General features: G+C 38.4%; 1 protein-coding gene across 3 annotated transcripts in view; it reads left to right on the top strand.

Moving 5' to 3' along the window:
- Positions 1 to 19,478, top strand: part of svild (supervillin d) — a 75,186-nt gene extending 55,708 nt beyond the window's left edge. For 2 of the 3 annotated variants that reach the window (XM_058061511.1, XM_058061514.1), the window contains 21 exons: positions 3,788 to 3,935; positions 4,004 to 4,087; positions 4,157 to 4,243; positions 4,315 to 4,492; positions 5,540 to 5,712; positions 7,480 to 7,635; positions 7,708 to 7,844; positions 7,902 to 8,049; positions 8,195 to 8,340; positions 9,861 to 10,036; positions 10,160 to 10,295; positions 11,927 to 12,227; positions 12,308 to 12,462; positions 14,241 to 14,343; positions 14,427 to 14,634; positions 14,703 to 14,836; positions 15,266 to 15,421; positions 15,498 to 15,641; positions 16,755 to 16,867; positions 16,941 to 17,096; positions 18,825 to 19,478. In XM_058061511.1, coding sequence (XP_057917494.1) covers positions 3,788 to 3,935; positions 4,004 to 4,087; positions 4,157 to 4,243; positions 4,315 to 4,492; positions 5,540 to 5,712; positions 7,480 to 7,635; positions 7,708 to 7,844; positions 7,902 to 8,049; positions 8,195 to 8,340; positions 9,861 to 10,036; positions 10,160 to 10,295; positions 11,927 to 12,227; positions 12,308 to 12,462; positions 14,241 to 14,343; positions 14,427 to 14,634; positions 14,703 to 14,836; positions 15,266 to 15,421; positions 15,498 to 15,641; positions 16,755 to 16,867; positions 16,941 to 17,096; positions 18,825 to 18,911 — 3,126 coding nt within the window. In that variant the 3' untranslated portion in view covers positions 18,912 to 19,478. The remainder of the gene's footprint in view (positions 1 to 3,787; positions 3,936 to 4,003; positions 4,088 to 4,156; positions 4,244 to 4,314; positions 4,493 to 5,539; positions 5,713 to 7,479; positions 7,636 to 7,707; positions 7,845 to 7,901; positions 8,050 to 8,194; positions 8,341 to 9,860; positions 10,037 to 10,159; positions 10,296 to 11,926; positions 12,228 to 12,307; positions 12,463 to 14,240; positions 14,344 to 14,426; positions 14,635 to 14,702; positions 14,837 to 15,265; positions 15,422 to 15,497; positions 15,642 to 16,754; positions 16,868 to 16,940; positions 17,097 to 18,824) is intronic. The other variant, XM_058061513.1, reaches the window with a different exon arrangement.
- The last annotated feature ends 3,393 nt before the right edge of the window (positions 19,479 to 22,871 follow it).

The following is a 22,871-nucleotide window of genomic DNA, read 5'->3' as shown; positions in this document are numbered from 1 at the left end:
AGAGCAACACCTTCTTTTTCAACAGCACCTTCTTGTTTTGCCATGAGTAACCCACAGTGGAACCAAAGAAAGTGCTAGTACATTGATCAAGATTTCCAAAGATGCGATATAGTAGCAAGAGCAACACCTTCTTTTTCAACAGATTTCCAAAGATGCAATATAGTAGCAAGAGCAACACCTTCTTTTTCAACAGCACCTTCTTGTTTTGCCATGAGTAACCAACAGTGAAACCAAGAAAAAAGTGCTAGCACATTGATCAAGATTTCCAAAGATGCCATATAGTAGCAAGAGCAACACCTTCTTTTTCAACAGCACCTTCTTGTTTTGCCATGAGTAACCAACAGTGAAACCAAAAAAAAAGTGCTAGCACATTGATCAAGATTTCCAAAGATGCCATGTAGTAGCAAGAGCAACAACTTCTTTTTCAACAGATTTCCGAAGATGCGATATAGTAGCAAGAGCAACACCTTCTTTTTCAACAGCACCTTCTTGTTTTGCCATGAGTAACCAACAGTGAAACCAAGAAAAAAGTGCTAGCACATTGATCAAGATTTCCAAAGATGCGATATAGTAGCAAGAGCAACACCTTCTTTTTCAACAGATTTCCAAAGATGCGATATAGTAGCAAGAGCAACACCTTCTTTTTCAACAGCACCTTCTTGTTTTGCCATGAGTAACCAACAGTGAAACAAAAAAAAAAGTGCTAGCACATTGATCAAGATTTCCAAAGATGCGATATGGTAGCAAGAGCAGCACCTTCTTGTTTTGCCATGAGTAACCCACAGTGGAACCAAAGAAAGTGCTAGCACATTGATCAAGATTTCCAAAGATGCGATATAGTAGCAAGAGCAATACCTTCTTGTTTTGCCATGAGTAACCCACAGTGGAACCAAAGAAAGTTCCAGCACATTGATCAAGATTCGCAAAGATGCGATATGGTAGCAAGAGAAACAACTTCTTTTTCAAAAGCACCTTCTTGTTTTGCCATGAGTAACCCACAGATCAAAAGTGGAAAAATTATTCACTTTAATGTGAAGGTCAAGTGTTTTTGCACATCTCTTTCTACTTTTTGCATCTTTATATTTGTATACTGGGATATTTTTCACGTTAATGCAGGATAAATAACGAGCTTCTTTACTATAAATTAGTACGCAAGGATCAGGTGGATATCGGAACTGTTTTTTTGACTCTGCTAAGATTAAACTTTTGACCTTGCAGCTGCAGCTATCGAGTTATTTATCGCCTGCCTCCACTCAAAGCGACTTTTTTTTTTCTTTCGTTCTTTGTTATTCAGTGATAGAAACCTGACATGTAGTTTAATTTGCACGGTACAGCAATTTTCCACTGTTGCTACCGAGCAACCAATAAAGGCTGCAAATGATGGATTTTCAGGCTGACAATGTCTTATTTTTATACTGCTTCTTACATCTACTTAATGTCAGATTGTCAAGATAGGCTACATTTTCAGGGGGAGATCTACCCCGGATCTAATGCCACATTGACAGCTTGGCTTGGGACACACATCTTTTTTTTTTTTTTTTTTTTTTTTTACTCCATCTGTAGATGTTTAACTCGGCCCATCTGGCCTTACAGTAAAGATTCCGCCAAGAAACGTCATCCATTAGCGTTGCTTTTCTTCCATGCGTATTTAGATATAATGTTTCATTTTCTTTTTCCATGTCTTTAGTCAACTGAAAGGGTTTTATTACTCAGATTGTGTTGTTGTTCATTAAAGTCTTCACTCAGTTAATTGCAAATGATGAAGTGGTGTCAGCCGTGAAAAAGACACCGAGGGCCATTCAGGGGCGTATCATTTGTTAGTATAACACAGCTCCCGGGGTCCATCGGCGGCACGAGGCGCCGTAAATGATTGTTAATATGCTTTTAATGGTGGTGTATTCAGGTGCAAATGTGGCGGAGGAAATTAATCAGCCAGGTCTTGTTTTTTTTTTTCCACGAAAATGTTGTTTTTGGGTGAAATTTTACTTTTAAAAGAGTAATTGCCGGGTAATGTGTTGGGAATGAGATATTGCTGACACCAGTAGTTGTAATATCATGCACAGGAAGTGTTCAGGAGTAGGATTTGGTTCTTACTCCTCCTTTTCAAATAATTGTGCATGTGTCATGTCATTTTGTTTAATTAAAATACAATTATAAGGCATTCAAAAGACGAATTCAGTAGGATTCTGCACACTTCGGTGGTGGAGTGTTAGGTCCCCCAGGGAATACATTTACCGTAACACGCATAAGCACAGCTTATTTACTCTTATTATGTGTACTATATTGGTGAATAATAGTGTAAAGGTGACTATAGGGGTGTTATTTCATGTCTAGAGGGCTCTGATTATGTTAAAAACCATATTTAAAAAGTTGTAAACAGATGTTTTTAAGGCTTTACCTACAAAAATATTACATTTATAAATAAGGAATTGTACTTTGCAGAAATTCACTTATTAAGTCAAAAGGCATCTCGCCGTGTTACGCAAATGTGGTTATGCGTTGATGGAAAATTTGAACACACACGCGCAAATACATGCACGTGTGCAAACGTAAATAATATATGGTGCTATTTTTGTAAAAAAAAAGACCTTTTTTTTCTTTAAAAACATAGCAACATTTTTTTTGTAAAAAAAATAGCACCTTTTTTTTGTAAAAAAATAGCATCAATTTTTTGTAAAAAAAAACAGCACCTATTTTTTTGTTAAAAAAAACAGCACCTATTTTTTGTAAAAAAAAAAAAAGCACCTGTTTTTTTGTTTTAAAAAGCACCTATTTTTTTTAAACACCTATATTTTGTTTAAAAAAGCACCTAATTTTTTGTTAAAAAATAGCACCTATTTTTTGTTAAAAAAAAAATAGCACCTATTTTTTGTTAAAAAAGCACCTATTTTTTTTAAACACCTATATTTTGTTTAAAAAAGCACCTAATTTTTTGTTAAAAAAATAGCACCTAATTTTTTGTTAAAAAAATAGCACCAATTTTTTGTTAAAAAATAGCACCTATTTTTTGTTAAAAAATAGCACCTATTTTTTGTTGAAAAAATAGCACCTATTTTTTGTTTAAAAAAATAGCACCTATTTTTTTGTTTAAAAAAATAGCACCTATTTTTTGTTTAAAAAAATAGCACCTATTTTTTGTTTAAAAAAATAGCACCTATTTTTTGTTTAAAAAAATAGCACCTATTTTTTGTTTAAAAAAATAGCACCTATTTTTTGTTTAAAAAAATAGCACCTATTTTTTGTTAAAAAATAGCACCTATTTTTAAAAAAAAAATAGCACCTATTTTTTGTTAAAAAAATAGCACCTATTTTTTTGCTAAAAAAATAGCACCTATTTTTTTGTTAAAAAAAATAGCACCTATTTTTTTGTTAAAAAAATAGCACCATCTTTGCTTAGACATTTTTGCTAAATATATATATGTCAAAATTTGTGTGAAAGTTATCCTTGAATGTATCTCACAAAAAAGCCTTTTTTTGTTGTTGAGAACTGATATTATGATATTTTGAAACTTACCTATGTATGTTCTACTGCTGATTACTAAAGAACAGAAAAAGGTAGAAACAAACATTTAATGCAAGATGGGAGTCTAATCTTTCTTTTGTTTTAAACCATGTCTATTTAGCCCAAGAACATATAGCCAAAAAAAATGTCTGGAATGGAATAACCACATCACCATTTATCAATAAGTATATTGCACAACACAACATCAATAGAACCAATGTTGCAATAGTTATTAGTTATTAGAAGTCCAAGTCATCCACTGTCTTAACGCAACTTTCATAACAGAAATCCAGCGTGGATACGACATCCAAGGTGTCTCTGGCTGAGAGGATGAAGGTCCTGAAGGACAAGGAGGAGCAATGGAAGAGTAAAGGCAAAGGAGCAGCTAACGATTCCATCCAGTTCACCGTAGCAGGACGCATGGCCAAGAGAGGTAAGATCTCCCTTTGGGCGTGAATCATAGTAACAAATCGGTAAAATGATTTTGTAATATTTAATCAGGGCTAGTGACGGACGCCGGAAAGGAAGAGTCTCGTCTTACGCCGCTCAAAAAGTCAAACGCCACGCCTGTGAAACCACACGAAGGTCGTCAATGATCCTTTTTTAACCTCTAATTCTAACCAAGTACTAAATGGTCACTCTGCTTATCAACAGAAATCTCCAGTAGAACTGCTGTCAAGGTGGAAGGAGACAAACGTCTGGATAAACTCGAGTCCTTCCTGGACAAACTTCACAGCAAAGGTATAAGATACATTTTTAATATTTCCGATATTGACGTTGACGGCATTGGTTTTTTTTTTTTTCATCCTCAGGTGTCAGCAAAAGCAGCACGTCCACCATTGAAGTGACGGCTGAGGCTGAGAAGGAAGTCATGACTCTGGATGATGAGGAGACCTTCGGCAACTTCTATAGGTCCATCTCACCCTCGTTTCTTCGGGACGTCATCGTCAGCGAGGAGGACCTGAGTCACGTCCAGGCTCACACACCCAAGTTTGTACCTTTCGAAGAACAGTCGTGAATACATTTATGAGGATCAAAATAGATGAAAATATGAGATGGACAGAAATATTTCAATATTGAACAAAGCAAAATTTCACTCCACACTCTTTATTGCTCTCTGGTTCGTCCATATCTTACTTATTATGTGGAAATATGGGCTAATAACTATAAAAGCAATCTTCACTCGTTAAATGTACTGCAAAAAAAGGCCAGTAAGGATAATTCATAATGCCGCCTACAGAGAACATACTAACTCCTTATTTCTAAAATCACAAATACTTCAACTTGCTGATATAGTTCATCTTCAAACAGCTAAAATAATGCATGAGGCTAAAAATAATAAATAATAATAAAAATATAAAAAATATAAAAATAAGAACGCCAACCGATGTGTGGAAATATGGGCTAATAACTATAAAAGCAATCTTCACTAGCTAAATGTACTGCAAAAAAAAGGCCAGTAAGGATAATTCATAATGCCGCCTACAGAGAACATACTAACTCCTTATTTGTAAAATCACAAATACTTCAACTTGCTGATATAGTTCATCTTCAAACAGCTAAAATAATGCATAAGGCTAAAAATAACCAATTAGCTAAAAATGTCATCTAATACTTCTCTACAAGAGAGGAGAAATATGATCTCAGGGAAGAAGTACATTTAAAACACTTATATGCTAGGACTACATGACAAAAATAAAAAAAAATAATTTAATTTAATTCTATTTAATTTAATTAAAAAATATAAAAAAAAAAAAAAATTAAATTTAAAAATTTAAATTAAAAAAATGAAATTATTTTTTTTTTAATTAAATTACTTTATGAAAGCAGGAAGTGAACAAATGTAACAGTTACTGATTGTAAAAGTACCAGATGGAGGGGTAGGATTTAATAAGCTTTGCTTCTTCCTACTCCTTTTGGACATGTGGAACTGTGAACTGATTATGGGATGCATTCAATTGTAATCTGATGCATGTTCAAATGAAATTAAACCATTACCATAAAAAAAATATGACTTTTTATGTTTTTTTTATACAGGCTCACCTCAGCCGTCGCCGAGCACAAACGTGCGGTGAGGCCAAATAGAAGGAACCAGGGATCCAGGAACCCTCTGAAAGCACTGGCTGCACGTGATGACATCAGGCAGGTGTACACGGAACAGAGGCTCAACATCGCCACAGTGGAGACCAAGAGGATTCAAGTGGAGAGGAGTAAGAGTTGATCCATTCAAAACAAAACCCCAAAGCTCGATTCTTTTAGGGGCGTGTCCACACACTTTTCGACCGTATGCTACTATGAATGCTAAAGGTAACTGTCCGTAGTCGTAGGTTGTGTGGTCTACAAACCACGGCCCGGGGGCCATATCCAGCCCGCCGAGTGCTCGTGCTCGTGAAAAATGGGACACAAGCACATCTAGCAGATTGCATGACACTTTTACAGATACAATGTTCATTCATTTTCTATCGCTTATCCTCACGAGGGTCGGGGGGGGGGGGTGCTAGAGCCTATCCCAGCTGTCTTTGGGCAAAGGGCAGGGTACACCCTGGACTGGTGGCCAGCCAATCACAGGGCATCAATGAATGATTGGCTTTCTTTTGACATTTCTTGTATTATTCTTATTGATGTTATCCAGCTTATCCTCACAAGGGTCACGGGGGTGCTGGAGCCTATCCCAGCTGTCTTGGGGCGAGAGGTGGTGTACAATCACTGGGCACATATAGACAAACAACCATTCACACTCACTGAAATTATAATTCGCCTAAAATATTTAATCACAAATTAATCACATTTTGTCCATAGTTAACTCATAATTAATCACAGACTTTTTTTCTACAGTCAGTAAGGATGTATGGATGTGAGTGTGAATGGTTGTCTATATGTGCCCTGATTGGCTGGCGACCAGTCCAGGGTGTACCCCGCCTCTCGCCTGAAGACAGCTGGGATAGGCTCCAGCATTTCTTTTATTATTCTTATTGATGTCATTCATTCATTCGCGGGGGTGCTGGAGCCTATCCTAGCTGTCTTCGGGCGAGAGGCGGGGTACAATCACAGGGCACATATAGACAAACAACCATTCACACTCACTGAAATTATCATTCGCCTATAATATTTAATCACAAATTAATCACATTTTGTACATAGTTAACTCATAATTAATCACAGATAGAAATACCTTTTTTTCTACAATCAGTTAGGATGTATGAATGTGAGTGTGAATGGTTGTTTGTCTATATGTGCCCTCTGATTGTACCCCGCCTCTCGCCTAACGTCAACTGGGATAGGCTCCAGCATTTCTTGTATCATTCTTATTGACTGATTCATTCATTCATTCATTTTCGGGGGTGCTGGAGCCTATCCCAGCTGTCTTCGGGCGAGAGGCGGGGTACACCCTGGACTGGTCGCCAGCCAATCACAGGGCACATATAGACATAGAATTGAACCCTGGTCTCCTAGCTGTGAGGTCTGCGTGCTAACCACTCAACCGCCGTGCAGCCCTACAGATACAATAATTCCGTGTAAAATATATAGTATGGCTTCAATTTTTTTTTAATCAATGCGCTCCCCGCAAGTCAAAAAGTTTGCCCACCCCTGATGTGATCCTGAGTGGTTTTATCTATCTCTGCATGCGCTTGAAAAAAGTTCCTACTAGCAGTGTAGATGAAATGAATGCTTGCAATGCTGTTGTTTACAATGATGTCATCAGCAGTATTAACGCTGGCTGAGCTGTATTGGTCTTACCGGGATTACAATACTGGTTCTGTTGCTGCCATGTTGTACTAGTAATGTTAAAACACAAAAAATATTGTTTTATATTATCAATATATAATGCATCATGAGTTTTAAATGTGAGTGATCAATTAATATCGACAGTATTGTTTCTGTCTGAGGAGTTAGCTCCTTGCAGCTATTACAACATTGGTTCTGTTAGACATTAGAGCATTCATGGTATGTCTGTATGTATATCCTGTTCCTCCTAGTGGCGAAACACTCCAACCTGGCCGACGTAGCCCTGGCAGGCCTGGCCAGCAAGGAGAACTTCCGCAAGGTCAGCCTGCGTAGCGTCAAGTCAACCGATGTTGTGACCAACAACAGCGCGCTGCCCTTCAACAAGCTAATGCTCATACGCATCAAAGGTCAGAGACGGCAGACATCTTGTGTGTTGTAGAATTGAGGTATTATTATTATGTTTTTTGTTTCGTCTTCAGGTCGGAGGCACGTTCAGGTGCGCCTGCTGGAGCCCACCTCAAAATCCCTCAACAGCGGCGACTGCTTCCTCCTCATCACGCCCAAGCACTGCTTCCTGTGGAGTGGCGAGTTTGCCAACGTCATTGAGAAGGCGAAGGTAAGATGGCAGCTAACAGGATTTGGGATTTGGCTCTTCTTAATTCTACCATGTCAGGCGTCGGAGATGGCGTCCTTTGTCCAGGCTAAGAGAGACCTGGGGTGCAAAGCCTCTCAGGTGACGGTTTTGGAGGAGGGCATCAACACAGACAGCAGATGGGCCAAAGAGTTCTGGAGTCTGCTTGGAGGGAAAAGACAGTATAGAGGTACTTTGTGTACGCAGCTGGTTCATGAAACTTGTTGTTATTCTCACCCTGCGTGTGTGTGTGTGTCTGTGTGTGTGTGTATATCTGTGTCTGTGTGTATCTGTGTGTGTGTGTGTGTGTGTGTGTGTGTGTGTGTGTGTTACAGGAGCAGGAGAACCAGAGGAGGATGAGCTGTATGAGAGCGGGGTGCTGGACTCCAACGGGATCTACAGACTCGAGGGAGACAAACTGGTCCCTCATGAAGACGCCTGGGCCTCTATCCCGAGTGTCTCCTTGCTGGACTCTAAAGAGGTAAACGAGTCAACTGGGATAGGCTCCAGTTCTGTGTCAGTGTCCTGAATGAGGACAAGCGGTACACAATGTAAACTTCACTCTCTTATAGAGTACTACCGTGACATTCATTCATTTTCTACCGCTTACCATCACAAGGGTTGTGGGTATGCTGGAGCCTATCCCAGCTATCTACGGGCAAGAGGCCCGGGTACACCCTGGACTGGTCGCCAGCCAGTCACAGGGCACATATAGACAAACAACCATTCACACTCACATTCATACATGCTTTATATCTGTGATTATGAGTTAACTATGTACCAAATGTGATTAATTTGTGATAAAATACGTATTTTAGGCGAATGATAATTTCAGCGAGTGTGAATGGTTGTTTGTCTATATGTGCCCTGTCATTGCACCCCGCGACCCTAGTGAGGAAAAGCGGTAGAAAATGAATGAATAAGAATAATAAAAGAAATGCTGGAGCCTATCCCAGCTGTCTGGTGAGAGGCGGGGTACACCCTGGACTGGTGGCCAGCCAATCACAGGGCACATATAGACAAACAACCATTCACACTCACATTCATACATCCTTACTGATTGTAGAAAAAAAGTATTTCTGTCACTGATTACTTACGAGTTAACTATGTACAAAATGTGATTAAATATTTTAGGCGAATGATAATTTCAGTGTGTGTGAATGGTTGTTTGTCTATATGTGCCCTGTGATTGCACCCCGCCTCTCGCCCCAAGACAGCTGGGATAGGCTCCAGCACCCACAATGAATGAATCAATGAATAACATCAATAAGAATAATACAAGAAATGCTGGAGCCTATCCCAGCTGTCTTCGGGCGAGAGGCGGCGTACATCCTGGACTGGTGGCCAGCCAGCCAACCACAGGGCACATATAGACAAACAACCATTCACACTCACATTCATACCTATGGACAATTTGGAGTCGCCAATTAACCTAGCATGTTTTTGGAATGTGGGAGGAAACCGGAGTACCCGGAGAAAACCCACGCATGCACGGGGAGAACATGCAAACTCCACACAGAGATGGCCGAGGGTTGGGAAAGACAAAATAAGAAGCCAAAAATTTACCACTTCCACACAAAATAGGAGGAGAACTCATTCATTCATTCATTTTCTACCGCTTACCCTCACAAGGGTCGCGGGGGTGCTGGAGCCTATCCCAGCTGTCTTCGGGCGAGAGGCGGCGTACATCCTGGACTGGTGGCCGGCCAATCACAGGGCACATATAGACAAACAACCATTCACACTCACATTCATACCTATGGACAATTTGGAGTCGCTAATTAACCTAGCATGTTTTTGGAATGTGGGAGGAACCCGGAGTACCCGGAGAAAACCCACGCATGCACGGGGAGAACATGCAAACTCCACACAGAGATACCCGAGGGTGGAATTGAACTCAGGTCTCCTAGCTGTGAGGCCCATTGATACGATTAATCAAGAAAATATCAACATTTTTTTATTCTTCTTAAGTTTGTGACTGTTTTGTCTTTGTCTCCCCAGGTTTTGGTGTTTGACTTTGGCAGTGAGGTGTATGTGTGGCACGGCAAGGACGTGTCTTTGGGTGACAGGAAGGTGGCAGTGAAATTGGGCAAGCAGCTCTACAGTGGCAGCTATGACTACACCAATTGTAGGGTTAACCCTTTAGATGCCTCCTGTACTGATAACAACATACCACAGTAAGTATAGCCTTCTTTTCAGCAGTGAATGATACTCAGGAGTATTTATTGTACTACTGCACCCCCTAGTGGTGTAATAATGATAGTGTCACAACACTGATCATTTTTTCCATGGGTGTCCAGGCAGGGGGAGGGCCGCCCTAGTTGGACTCTGTTTGGTCGTCTATCAGAACACAACGAGACGTCCCTGTTCAGGGAGAAGTTCCTGGATTGGGCCGAGAGAAAGAAGGAGGAGGCAGCCGTAAGGGAGGAAGTCAAGGTGAAGTTTTTGCTTGTAAAAATAATCTAAATGTAAAATTAAATGAAGACAACCAAACGAGCTGTACACTGACGACTGTTACACCCGAAAACGTAATAAACCACAAACGTAATACAAATCTGCAGCTTTGAATGTAATAATCCCGTAAATGTAATAAATGTCCCACAAACGTAATACTGAATTTATTTAAATATTACATTTTGTTTGTGTGCGTACATGTTCGTTTTAGTTACAGTATATTATTGTATGTGTGATTTTGTGTGTATATGGGGAAGAAATCATCAAAAGAAATAATAAAATCAAATAATAATAACAGTAGTAATATTTTTTTTAACAATTGCAATTATTAATAAAATAAATTAATAAAAATGTGTGCAATTTTTTAATTTTAATTGTTTTTTTATTTTTATTTTTTATTTTAATAATTTTAATTTTTAATTTTAATGTTTTTTTTATTTATATAAAATTATAATTTAATAATTGAAGATTCCTTTAATGTGTTCAAATGATACTCTTTGAATAATATTTTTTCCACAAAAAAATTAATAAAATTATTTATAAAGTAATAATTAAAGATTCCTTTAATGTATTCAAATGATACTCTTTGAATAATATTTTTTCCAAAAAAAGAAAAAAATGAATTATAATGTAATAATTAAAGATTCCTTTAATGTAGTCGAATGATACTCTTTGAATAATATTTTTTCCACAAAAAAAGATTTTTTTTATTATAATGTAATAATTAAAGATTCCTTTAATGTATTCAAATGATACTCTTTGAATAATATTTTTTCCACAAAAAAATAATAAAATTAATTATAATGTAATAATTAAAAATTCCTTTAATGTAGTCAAATGATACTCTTTGAATAATATTTTTTCCACCAAAAAGAAAATAAAATAAAAAAATATATAATTTAATAATGAAAGATTCCTTTAATGTATTCAAATGATACTCTTTGAATAATATTTTTTCCACAAAAAAATAATAAAATTAATTATAATGTAATAATTAAAAATTCCTTTAATGTAGTCAAATGATACTCTTTGAATAATATTTTTTCCACCAAAAAGAAAATAAAATAAAAAAATATATAATTTAATAATGAAAGATTCCTTTATTGTATTCAAATGATACTCTTTGAATAATATTTTTTTCCACAAAAAAATAAATAAAATAAATTATAATGTAATAATTAAAGATTCCTTTAATGTATTCAAATGATACTCTTTGAATAATATTTTTCCACAAAAAAGACAAAAAATTAAAATAAATTATAATTTAATAATTAAAGATTCCTTTAATGTATTCAAATGATACTCTTCGAATAATATTTTTTCCACCAAAAAGAAAATAAAATCAAATAAATTATAATTTAATAATTAAAGATTCCTTTAATGTATTCAAATGATACTCTTTGAATAATATTTTTTCCACAAAAAAAATAAAATAAATTATAATTTAATAATTAAAGATACCTTTAATGTATTCAAATGATACTCTTTGAATAATATTTTTTCCACAAAAAAATTAAAATAAATGATAATTTAATAATTAAAGATTCCTTTAGTCCTTTAATGAAAGTTGCAGAACGTTCATGCTTGTGGTTTTCTACCATGTGACCTTTCAGAGCCCGGTCCACTCCAATGTCCGCTCCTCCCCCGACCTGGACCTGCAGCCATGCGAAGCCAGAGCACTGCTGGACAACGAGCCGGACCCGGTTAGAACCATTCTGGAAGGGGTGGACGTCCAGCGGGGGCATGGCGTGGTGAGGACTGAAGACAACAGGCAGGCGGAGTTGGCCACGGTGGCTGTGGAGGCCTGGCATATTAAGGAATACGGGGAGGAGGAGGTGCCGAAGGAGAGTCTGGGACAGCTCCATGAAGGAGATGCTTATATAATTCGCTGGAAGTACTCCATTACCACACTTGGTGAGCTTTGGAGGAAAAAGTAGAAACAGATCTAAAGGAACGTTTAGATGTTGGTGATGGCTGATGGTTCTTCTTCTTAGTGGGAAAGCGACAGAAACCAGGAGAACTGACTGCTGGAGCTCCAGGGAGGGAGAGGACCGCTTGCTTCTTTTGGCAGGGCCTCCAGTCCAGCGTGAGCGAGAAGGGAACCTCTGCTCTTAAAACTGTGGAGCTGGGCAACTTTAGGGGCTCACAAGTGAGTGACACACACCCATAAAGGGAATTGGACAGCTACTGGTTTTATCCTGGGACCACATGTCACTGTGTTTATTATCAAAGATGAATATGAGATGCCACAGCTTGGAGACCAGGGTTCAATTCCACCCTCGGCCATCTCTGTGTGGAGTTTCCTCCCACATTCCAAAAACATGCTAGGTTAATTAGCGACTCCAAATTGTCCATAGGTATGAATGTGAGTGTGAATGGTTGTTTGTCTATATGTGCCTCGTCAATTGTCACCAGCTTGCAGCTTGCCCTTTTGTGATTAATGTGACTATAGGGATGTTATTTCATGTGTAGAGGACTCTAATAATGTACAAAAACATTTAGAAGAGGTTTTCTATACTCTTAACTACAAAAATATTTGATTTATAAATAAGGAATTCTACTTCACAGGTGGGCTGCACGGCGGAGGAGTGGTTAGCGTGCAGGCCTCACAGCTAGGAGACCCACGTTCAATTCCACCCTCGGCCATCTCTGTGTGGAGTTTGCGTGTTCTCCCCGTGCATGCGTGGGTTTTCTCCGGGTACTCCGGTTTCCTCCCACATTCCAAAAACATGCTAGGTTAATTAGCGACTCCAAATTGTCCATAGGTATGAATGTGAGTGTGAATGGTTGTTTGTCTATATGTGCCCTGTGATTGGCTGGCTGGCCACCAGTCCAGGGTGTACCCCTGCATTTTGCCCAAAGACACTGGGATAGGCTCCAACACCCCCGCGACCCTCATGAGGTTGTGATTGTACCCCGCCTCTCGCCCCAAGACAGCTGGGATAGGCTCCAGCATTTCTTGTATTATTCTTATTGATGTTATTTGTTCATTCATTATTTCGCGGGGGTGCTGGAGCCTATCCCAGCTGTCTTGGGGCGAGAGGCGGGGTACAATCACAGGGCACATATAGACAAACAACCATTCACACTCACTGAAATTATCATTCGCCTAAAATATTTAATCACAAATTAATCACATTTTATACATAGTTAACTCATAATTAATCACAGATAGAAATATTTTTTTTCTACAATCAGTAAGGATGTATGAATGTGAGTGTGAATGGTTGTTTGTCTATATGTGCCCTGTGATTGGCTGGCCACCAGTCCAGGGTGTACCCCGCCTCTGGCCCGAAGACAGCTGGGATAGGCTCCAGCAACCCCCGCGAACCTCATGAGGATAAGCGGTAGAAAATGAATGAATGATTGGCTGGCGACCAGTTCTGAGTGTACCCCGCCTCTCACTTAACGTCAGCTGGGATAGGCTCCAGCATTTCTTGTATTATTCTTATTGATGTTAGTATTCATTCATTCATTCATTCATTTTCTACTGCTTATCCTCACAAGGGTTGCGGGGGTGCTGGAGCCTATCCCAGCTGTCTTATGGCGAGAGGCGGGGTACACCCTGGACTGGTCGCCAGCCAGCCAATCACAGGGCACATATAGACAAACAACCATTCACACTCACATTCATACCTATGGACAATTTGGAGTCGCCAATTAACCTAGCATGTTTTTGGAATGTGGGAGGAAACCGGAGTACCCGGAGAAAACCCACGCATGCACGGGGAGAACATGCAAACTCCACACAGAGATGACTGAGGGTGGAATCGAACTCGGGTCTCCAAGCTGTGAGGCTTATAGGATTATGATTATAATTATTGTTGTGTTGGATATTGCAGGTATGTTGTAGTTAGTGAGTGTATATATACATCTATGAAACAGATGCCTGGTATGTACATAATTACTGTATTTACTGTATTCCAGGTTTTGGTGACCCAGGGGAAAGAGCCCCCCTGCTTCCTGCAACTGTTCCAGGGGGGTTTGATCATCCATAAGGGCAGTCGAGACGACTCTGTCAGAAACACTGGTAAAAATAAAAAATAAAAACACCACATAAAATAATTGAAATATTCTTTTATTGTTATGTTTATGTTTCTTCTGCTCCTCCAGCAGTTTGGAGGTTATTCTGCGTGCGAGGTGAAGTAGAAGCGGAAGCCATGCTGGTGGAAGTGGACTGCTGCAGCGCCAGCCTGCGCTCGCGTGCCGTCCTGGTCCTGCTCCACGCTCGGGAGTCTCATGTATACGTGTGGAGAGGTTGCAAAGCCCACGCCGGTGCCAGGCAGGTTGCTACAAGAGCAGTGGACCAGCTCTGCCGGAGGTAGGACTTGGAGATCCAAGGTGGTGGTGAAGGTTCTAACAATTTTTTTTTTTTTTTTTTTCTTCAAGGTGCCCGTCTGAGTTGGATCTGAAGAGCGACAGCCGAGTGAAGGTTGAAGAAGTCGAGGAAGGAGCTGAGCCTGCAGAATTCCTGAAGGTTCTTAGTGTGCAGGACAGGAAGTCCTACGACTGCATGCTTCAAGGTGCTTCATCTCGTATGCAAATTAATCATAATCTTGAATTAAATGAATGAATTAAATATTTGCAAGGGGTGCTGGAGCCTATCCCAGCTGTCTTCGGGCGTGAGGCGGGGTACACCATGGACTGGTGGCCAGCCAATTTACTGATTGTCGAAAAAAAACGTCTCTCTATCTGTCTTTAATTATGAGTTAACTATGTACAAAATGTGATTAATTTGTGATTAAAATATTTTAGGCGAATTATAATTTCAGTGAGTGTGAATGGTTGTTTGTCTATATGTGCCCTGAATTGGCTGGCTACCAGTCCAGGGTGTACCCCGCCTCTCGTCCAAAGACAGCTGGGATAGGCTCCAGCACCTCTCTGCGACCCTCGTGAGGATAAGCGGTAGAAAATGAATGAATGAATGAATGAAATATTTGTGGTGCTTTCAGATCCCGGGAAGTACAATTACACCCCCAGGCTGTTCCGCCTGAGTGCCAGTTCCGGTGCGTTCGAAGGGGAGGAGCGTCTGTCCCCCGCCAGGGTGATGGAGGGCGTCATGGCCATGCCGTTCCTCCAGGAGAACCTCTACTCCGCACAGCAACCCGGTACCTTTAACACCAAGTGTTTTCTTTCAGTTGACTGCTATGGTATGTTGTGCTAATGCCCTTGCTTCCGCTCCAGCGTTGTTCCTACTGGACAACCGCATGGAGGTGTACCTCTGGCAGGGGTGGCAACCCGAAGAGGAGCAATGCACGGGATCGGCAAAGATGCGCTGGGACAACGAGAGGAAGTGCGCCATGGAGACGGCGTTGCTGTACTGCAAAGGTCAAAATTACTATAAGTATTATGAAGTATTTACAGTGTTGCTAATGGTATTGCTATTCATTCATTTTCTACCGCTTATCGTCACGAGGGTCGCGGGGGTGCTGGAGCCTATCCCAGCTGTCTTCAGGCAAGATGCGGGGTACACCCTGGACTGGTGGCCAGCCAATCACAGGGCACATATAGACAAACAACCATTCACACTCATATTCATACATCCTTACTGATTGTCGAAAAAAACATCTTTCTATCTGTCTTTAATTATGAGTTAACTATGTACAAAATGTGATTAATTTGTGATTAAATATTTTAGGCGAATGATAATTTCAGTGAGTGTGAATGGTTGTTTGTCTATATGTGCCCTGAGATTGGCTGGCCACCAGTCCAGGGTGTACCCCGCCTCTTGCCCCAAGACAGCTGGTGGCCAGCCAGCCAATCACAGGGCACATATAGACAAACAACCATTCACACTCACATTCATACCTATGACAATTTGGAGTCGCTAATTAACCTAGCATGTTTTTGGAATGTGGAAACCGGAGTACCCGGAAAAAACCCACGCATGCACGGGGAGAACAGACACACAGACATGGTCGAGTGTGGAATTGAACGTGGGTCTCCTAGCTGTGAGGTCAGCACGCTAACCACTTGACCGCCGTGCAGTCCTACAGATACAATAATTACAAAAATAATTAAAAACCTAGCATGTTTTTGGAATGTGGGAGGAAACCGGAGTACCCGGAGAAAACCCACGCATGCACGTGGAGAACATGCAAACTCTACACAGAGATGGCCGAGGGTGGAATTGAACTTGGTTCTCCTAGCTGTGAGACCAACCCGCTAACCACTTGAGCCCTGTATTGCCACAATTTAAATAAATATTTCTGTGCAGGTTATTGTGTGTAGCTGCTCTATAGGAGTCCACAACTCTATACAAAAGGCCAGAACATTAGCATAATCGGTCCCCATTTTAGAGCTTCATAGGTGTAATAGTTCCATCCCATTACATGCATGTCTACCTGTCTCTTTTTTAGCTGTTTGTATATCTTTAGAATGCACAAAAAAGAGAAAGACATGCATTCTTTCTGTGTCCTTATGTTCGCCATCTTCTTACAGAAAAGACTACTCGGCGACCCCCTCAGGCATATCTTGTCATGGCAGGCTGTGAACCTCTCACCTTCACCAACATCTTCCCATATTGGAAGAAGGACCCCCGTATTGCTTCAAAAGTGAGAATTACTTTCTATTGCTTGATAACAATAGTGGTTGTGATGGTTAACCACATTGTTTGTTTACATGTAGACTGAGAGCTCCAAGAACAAGGTGACCTTAGTGAAGGAGGTGCTGTCCAAGCTTAGTAAGCTGCAGTACTCCATCGAGGAGCTCACAAGTTCGCCTCTTCCCGACGGAGTGGATCCTCTCCGCCTGGAGGATTACCTCTCCGACCAGGACTTTAAGGTAGAATCACTCGGGGAAAATCCATTATTATTTAACAGATATATTCTACAACACAGCAGCAACAGAACCAATGTTGTAGTAAACTGCTATGCCGGCATTGAATAGTTCATTGTGAACGTCAATACAGCAAGTTTAGTAGACATGAGTTTTCAGAACAACTCAAAAGCAACATTTTAAAGTGCATGTAGAGGTAGATACATTTACAAGAATTATGATATATAAATACATTTCTTAATGATATGAAAAGTGGAAAGGAAAATGTAGCGCTCTTTGACCACATTGTCATTTATTACTAACAAATAAATTGCACACTACTGCAACAACAGAACCAATGTTGTAGTAAACTGCTATGCCGGCATTGAATAGTTCATTGTGAATGGCAGTACAGTGAAAATTTAGTAGACATGAGTTTTCAGAACAACAACTCAAAAGCAACATTTTATAGTGCATGCAGAGGTAGATACATTTACAAGACTTATGATATATATAAATATGCATTTCTTAATGATATGAAATACCTGAAAAGTGTAAAGGAAAACGTAGCGCTCTTTGACCACATTGTCATTTATTATTAACAAATAAATTGCACACGACTGCAACAACAGAACCAATGTTGTAGCAGATGGACGCAGTAAACTGCTATGCCGGCATTGAATAGTTCATTGTGAACGTCAATACAGCAAGTTTAGTAGACATGAGTTTTCAGAACAACAACTCAAAAGCAACATTTTAAAGTGCATGTAGAGGTAGATACATTTACAAGAATTATGATATATAAATACATTTCTTAATGATATGAAAAGTGGAAAGGAAAATGTAGCGCTCTTTGACCACACTGTCATTTATTACTAACAAATACATTGCACACTACTGCAACAACAGAACCAATGTTGTAGTAAACTGCTATGCCGGCATTGACGAGTTCATTGTGAATGGCAGTACAGCAAATTTAGTAGACATGAGTTTTCAGAACAACAACTCAAAAGCAACATTTTAAAGTGCATGCAGAGGTAGATAAATTTACAAGACTTATGATATATAAATATACATTTCTTAATGATATGAAATACATGACAAGTGTAAAGGAAAACGTAGCGCTCTTTGACCACATTGTCATTTATTATTAACAAATACATTGCACCCTACAGCAAAAACAGAACCAATGTTGTAGCCGCTGTTAGGAGTAAACTGCTATGCCGACATTGAATAGTTCATTGTGAACGGCAGTACAGCAAATTTAGTAGACATGAGTTTTCAGAGCAACAAATCAAAAGCAACATTTTAAAGTGCATGCAGAGGTAGATACATTTACAAGAATTATGATATATAAATACATTTCTTAATGATATGAAAAGTGGAAAGGAAAACGTAGCGCTCTTTGACCACATTGTCATTTATTATTAACAAATACATTGCACACTACTGCAACAACAGAACCAATGTTGTAGCCGCTGTAAGAAGTAAACTGCTCATTCAGAATGAATATCGTTGACGGTTCATTGTATGACAAATGTAACATGCATAAGAGTAGCAATATTTTAAAGCGCATATAGAGCTAAATCAAACTGCCGGATCAACTTTTTTTAAGTTTAGTCATAATTTGGAGTGCATGAGAAAACGGGTGGAACAAGTTAAACTCATTGATTAAGAAGAATGTTGCTCAGCATAGCAACACAACCAATGTTGTAATAGCATTATTGCCAACGTTGTCGTGTTCTTTCACTGTAGAAACTTCTGGAAATGAGTCGTGTGGAGTTCAATGCCTTGCCCAACTGGAAGCAAAAGAACCTGAAGAAGAGCAAGGGGCTTTTTTAATAAAACTTTTTATACAGGCAAAAGAATAGTGACCTCATTTTTTTTTTGTTAAAAAAAACTGTTCATTTTGTTTTTTATATCCATTTTATATGAATTATTCCTCATTTATTCCCATTACTATGTGCAATGTTGTTTCTTATGTGGTAAAATAGTAATAATCGTATTATGTAATAATATGTAATATACTATCAATGTATTGTTTTTGTGCCAGAATGTATTAAAAAAATGTCTGTGGTTTAAAAGTGGGAGTTTTAATTGTTATATCATAATTTTGTTTTTTATATTTCTCACTTGTGGCCTTTTGAAAAGCTCTTCTAAACAAAAAAAAGAGACCTTTCTTTTAAAATATTTGTATTGGTACTGAATAATTAGTGATTTTTCAGTAATCATGGACCAAATTAGACATTTTTAAGCCTTGCTAACAGTGTTGAAAGTGTGAAAAGTATTAAATGTTAAAGCTCTTTAAACATGTTACATGTATGTTCCTATGTCCCTAGTCGCTCTTTAACCAGGAAAGCAATGTATTATATAGATGAATAGCAGTTTTTATTGTTATTTTGGCACATGCAAACATGAATAAAATGTTTGTTTACAAAAATGTGAGTTTGGATTTACATTGGAACCAAATCAAAACAGACATTTTAGTGTTGTTATTATTATTATTATTATTATTATTATTATTATTATTATTATTATTAGCAAGGTAACTGCCTCTGTATGAATGGTGGTTTATTATTGTAGCACTTTATGGTAATGATAATGATTTTATTTCATTTGAAGATGCATCAGATTACAATTGAATGCATCACATAATCAGTTCACAGTTCCACATGTCCAAAAGGAGTAGGAAGAAGCAAAGCTTATTAAATCCTACCCCTCCATCTGGTACTTTTACAATCAGTAACTGTTACATTTGTTCACTTCCTGCTTTCCTAATTTAATTTAATTAATGCACACAATTAAATTAAATTAAAAAAATTATAATTTTTTATTTTTTGTCACATACCGAAGTGCAAGGTGATATGACCATCCACCTGCCACTTCCTGCCTTTCTAATATAATTTAAGTTTTTTTTTATTTAATTTTTGTATTAATTTTTTTTTAATGTCAATGGTTTTATTTCATTTGAACATGCATTAGATTACAATTGAATGCATCACATAATCAGTTCACAGTTCCACATGTCCAAAAGGAGTAGGAAGAAGCAAAGCTCATTAAATCCTACCCCTCCATCTGGTACTTTTACAATCAGTAACTATTACATTTGTTCACTTCCTGCTTTCCTAATATAATTTAATGTTTTGAAAAATTGTAATTTAATTTTTTTTATTTAATTTTTAACATTTTTTTATTTAATTTAATTTTTATTTTTTTAATTTAATTTAATTTTTGGAAAAAAATATTTTATTTTTTGTCAGCTAATTGGTTATTTTTTAGCCTTATGCATTATTTTAGCTGTTTGAACATGAACGATATCAGCAAGTTGAAGTATTTGTGATTTTAGAAATAAGGAGTTAGTATGTTCTCTGTAGGCGGCATTATGAATTATCCTTACTGGCCTTTTTTTTAAGTACATTTAGCAAGTGAAGATTGCTTTTATAGTTATTAGCCCATATTTCCACACAATAAGTAAGATATGGTAGAACCAGAGAGCAATAAAGAGTGTGGAGTGACATTTTTCTGATTGAGAACAAATTTTTGCTTTGTTTGATATTGAAATATTTCTGTCCACTTTATGTTGTATATTTGTAATATTTTTCATTTATTGTGATCCCCATAAAATGTATTTTCCTTCACTTATGGATGTTGACATGCATGCAGGTAAATGAACATAATTCACTTTCAAGCTTTAATAACATTTTCAGTGGCTTATTGTTTGCTATTAATGTACTTATTACTTATTCTACCAAGTACTGTGTATGGCCACCAGGGGGTGATAGATGTCAAAAGTGTGCATATCATATCATATCATATCATATATCCCAGAAGGCCTGTTAGACAGGAATACAGTTAGTGTTTTATTACATTCCCTGCATTATTTATATGATGTAACGTCTTCATATCTTTTGGTTGGGTTTTATATGGTGAAATGAATATATTTTTTTAATGCATGGATCTTATCATAGGCAGGTCCGCGATGAAGCAGATGGGCGTGAGATGATGGAGCAGCTTGGATAAGCTCCCACTTTGCCCTCCTTCCCACGCTTTGATTTCACACCTGTGCAGTAGTTGTTGTTGTTGGAAGCAGTCGGAATAGCGATTGTGTTACATCATATATTTATATAGTATTACAAATAACTGGAAAATGCCCAGTGGAATACATTGTGGTCGTTTACCACCATGCATTTCCCACCGCTTTGATTTACACCTTTTAACATATGCACAGAATGAAATAAAGTGACAATTCCCGCCCACATTGGTAAAATTATGGACAACACACACACACACACACACACACTGTATCCGCCATGACATCAGCGCCGCTTCCTGCAGATGACAGATTGATTGAAGCATCTAACTGCACCTCTCATCCATCATTGCCGCCTGTTTATCATCCTCCAGCTGCTCAACTTTCTGGAAAACAAGAAAATGCATCACACAGTTTACACACACACACACACACATATACACATAACAGCATTGTTGTGTTATGATAGAAACACCTACATCATTGTGGACACACAAACAAAGTGAGTCAGTAGTTTAGCATTCCAACATAAACACAAGATGACCTCCTCTCCCACCTGAGCCACCTTAACTCTTTAGTTTGCTTACTTTGTGAAAAAAAACAGGAAAAATAGGAATTTTAATGTAGATTGAAATGTATAGCATTTAATAATTCACTACACAATCATGTAGCACCAATGTATCAGCCCGAGTCTAATGATGCATTCTATAAAACTGGGAAAATTGCAACCTGCTAGCTAAACTGCCTTCAAAGTGCATTAACAGCGATTTATCTTTTTTTTTTTTAACATCCAGTCATATGTGTTAATCCAATCCGGAAGTAGGAACTGGATAGCGCGACGTTTCTCAAGAAAATATTTACTTCAAGACGTTTCTCAAAGGTAAGTATCTTTAGCATTTTTGCTAGTGTTTGTACAATATCCGTAATATCTGAAGTGGTCAGTAATTGTGGTGGGAAAGACACGCCCAAATAAGGAAGTCCGCCGGTGTATGACGTCACAAAGGGGCGTTTTCAAGTACCCCGGAAGCAAAGACAGGTATGGCTGATAAAAACGTTGTTAATTTGTTGTAAATAAAGAAATTATTGTACAAAAGCTAGCTAAGGTTTAAGCTAATGTATTAAAAAGTGGATATTTGTTTTGAAAAAAAAAGTATGGGTATAACTTTGGTACACTTGTGCTACTGTATCAACACTCTATTCATTTACAGGAAGGTTGTGACCTTTTAAGGGTTTAAGCGTCCTTCCTCGCTATGTCTCCTTGATCCCTAGAGACATTGATTGGTCAATTGGTGCCTGCCGCTTGCTGACAACATGAATCCATCTAATTTAGACCTAAAACGGCCCACTAATTGTCTTCAACGGTTTGCCCTGACAGGCCACTTGTAAATGTATTTGCGCTGTCACAACGTATAAACAAGAGAAATATCACCATTTAATTGGTGGTGTGTGTGTGTGTGTGTGTGTGGCGTCGACGGGGATCACGTCGCCATTAAACTTGATGGCCAGCAACTAATTGTGATGAATGTCGGACGTCTGATTGGGGACGCAAGCTAGGCGGCATCCAGGCTAGCCGAGCTGCTGAGCGTTAAGCGGGAAGTCGTAAAAGCGGTTTATTATTATTATTATTATTATTATTATATAAAAGCATAATATCATCGATGTTGTTGCTATGGTAACCATGAATCACCTTCTTTAGTCGTTTTATGATGTTCCTCGATTAGGTTTTCTGTTGCGCTAGCTTATTAATTTGCCCGCCTAACTAAAATTGTAAG

Source organism: Doryrhamphus excisus, chromosome 22 (assembly GCF_030265055.1).
Source record: "Doryrhamphus excisus isolate RoL2022-K1 chromosome 22, RoL_Dexc_1.0, whole genome shotgun sequence".
Classification (NCBI taxonomy): Eukaryota; Metazoa; Chordata; class Actinopteri; order Syngnathiformes; family Syngnathidae; genus Doryrhamphus; species Doryrhamphus excisus.
This window is presented reverse-complemented; position numbering and strand designations above follow the sequence as displayed.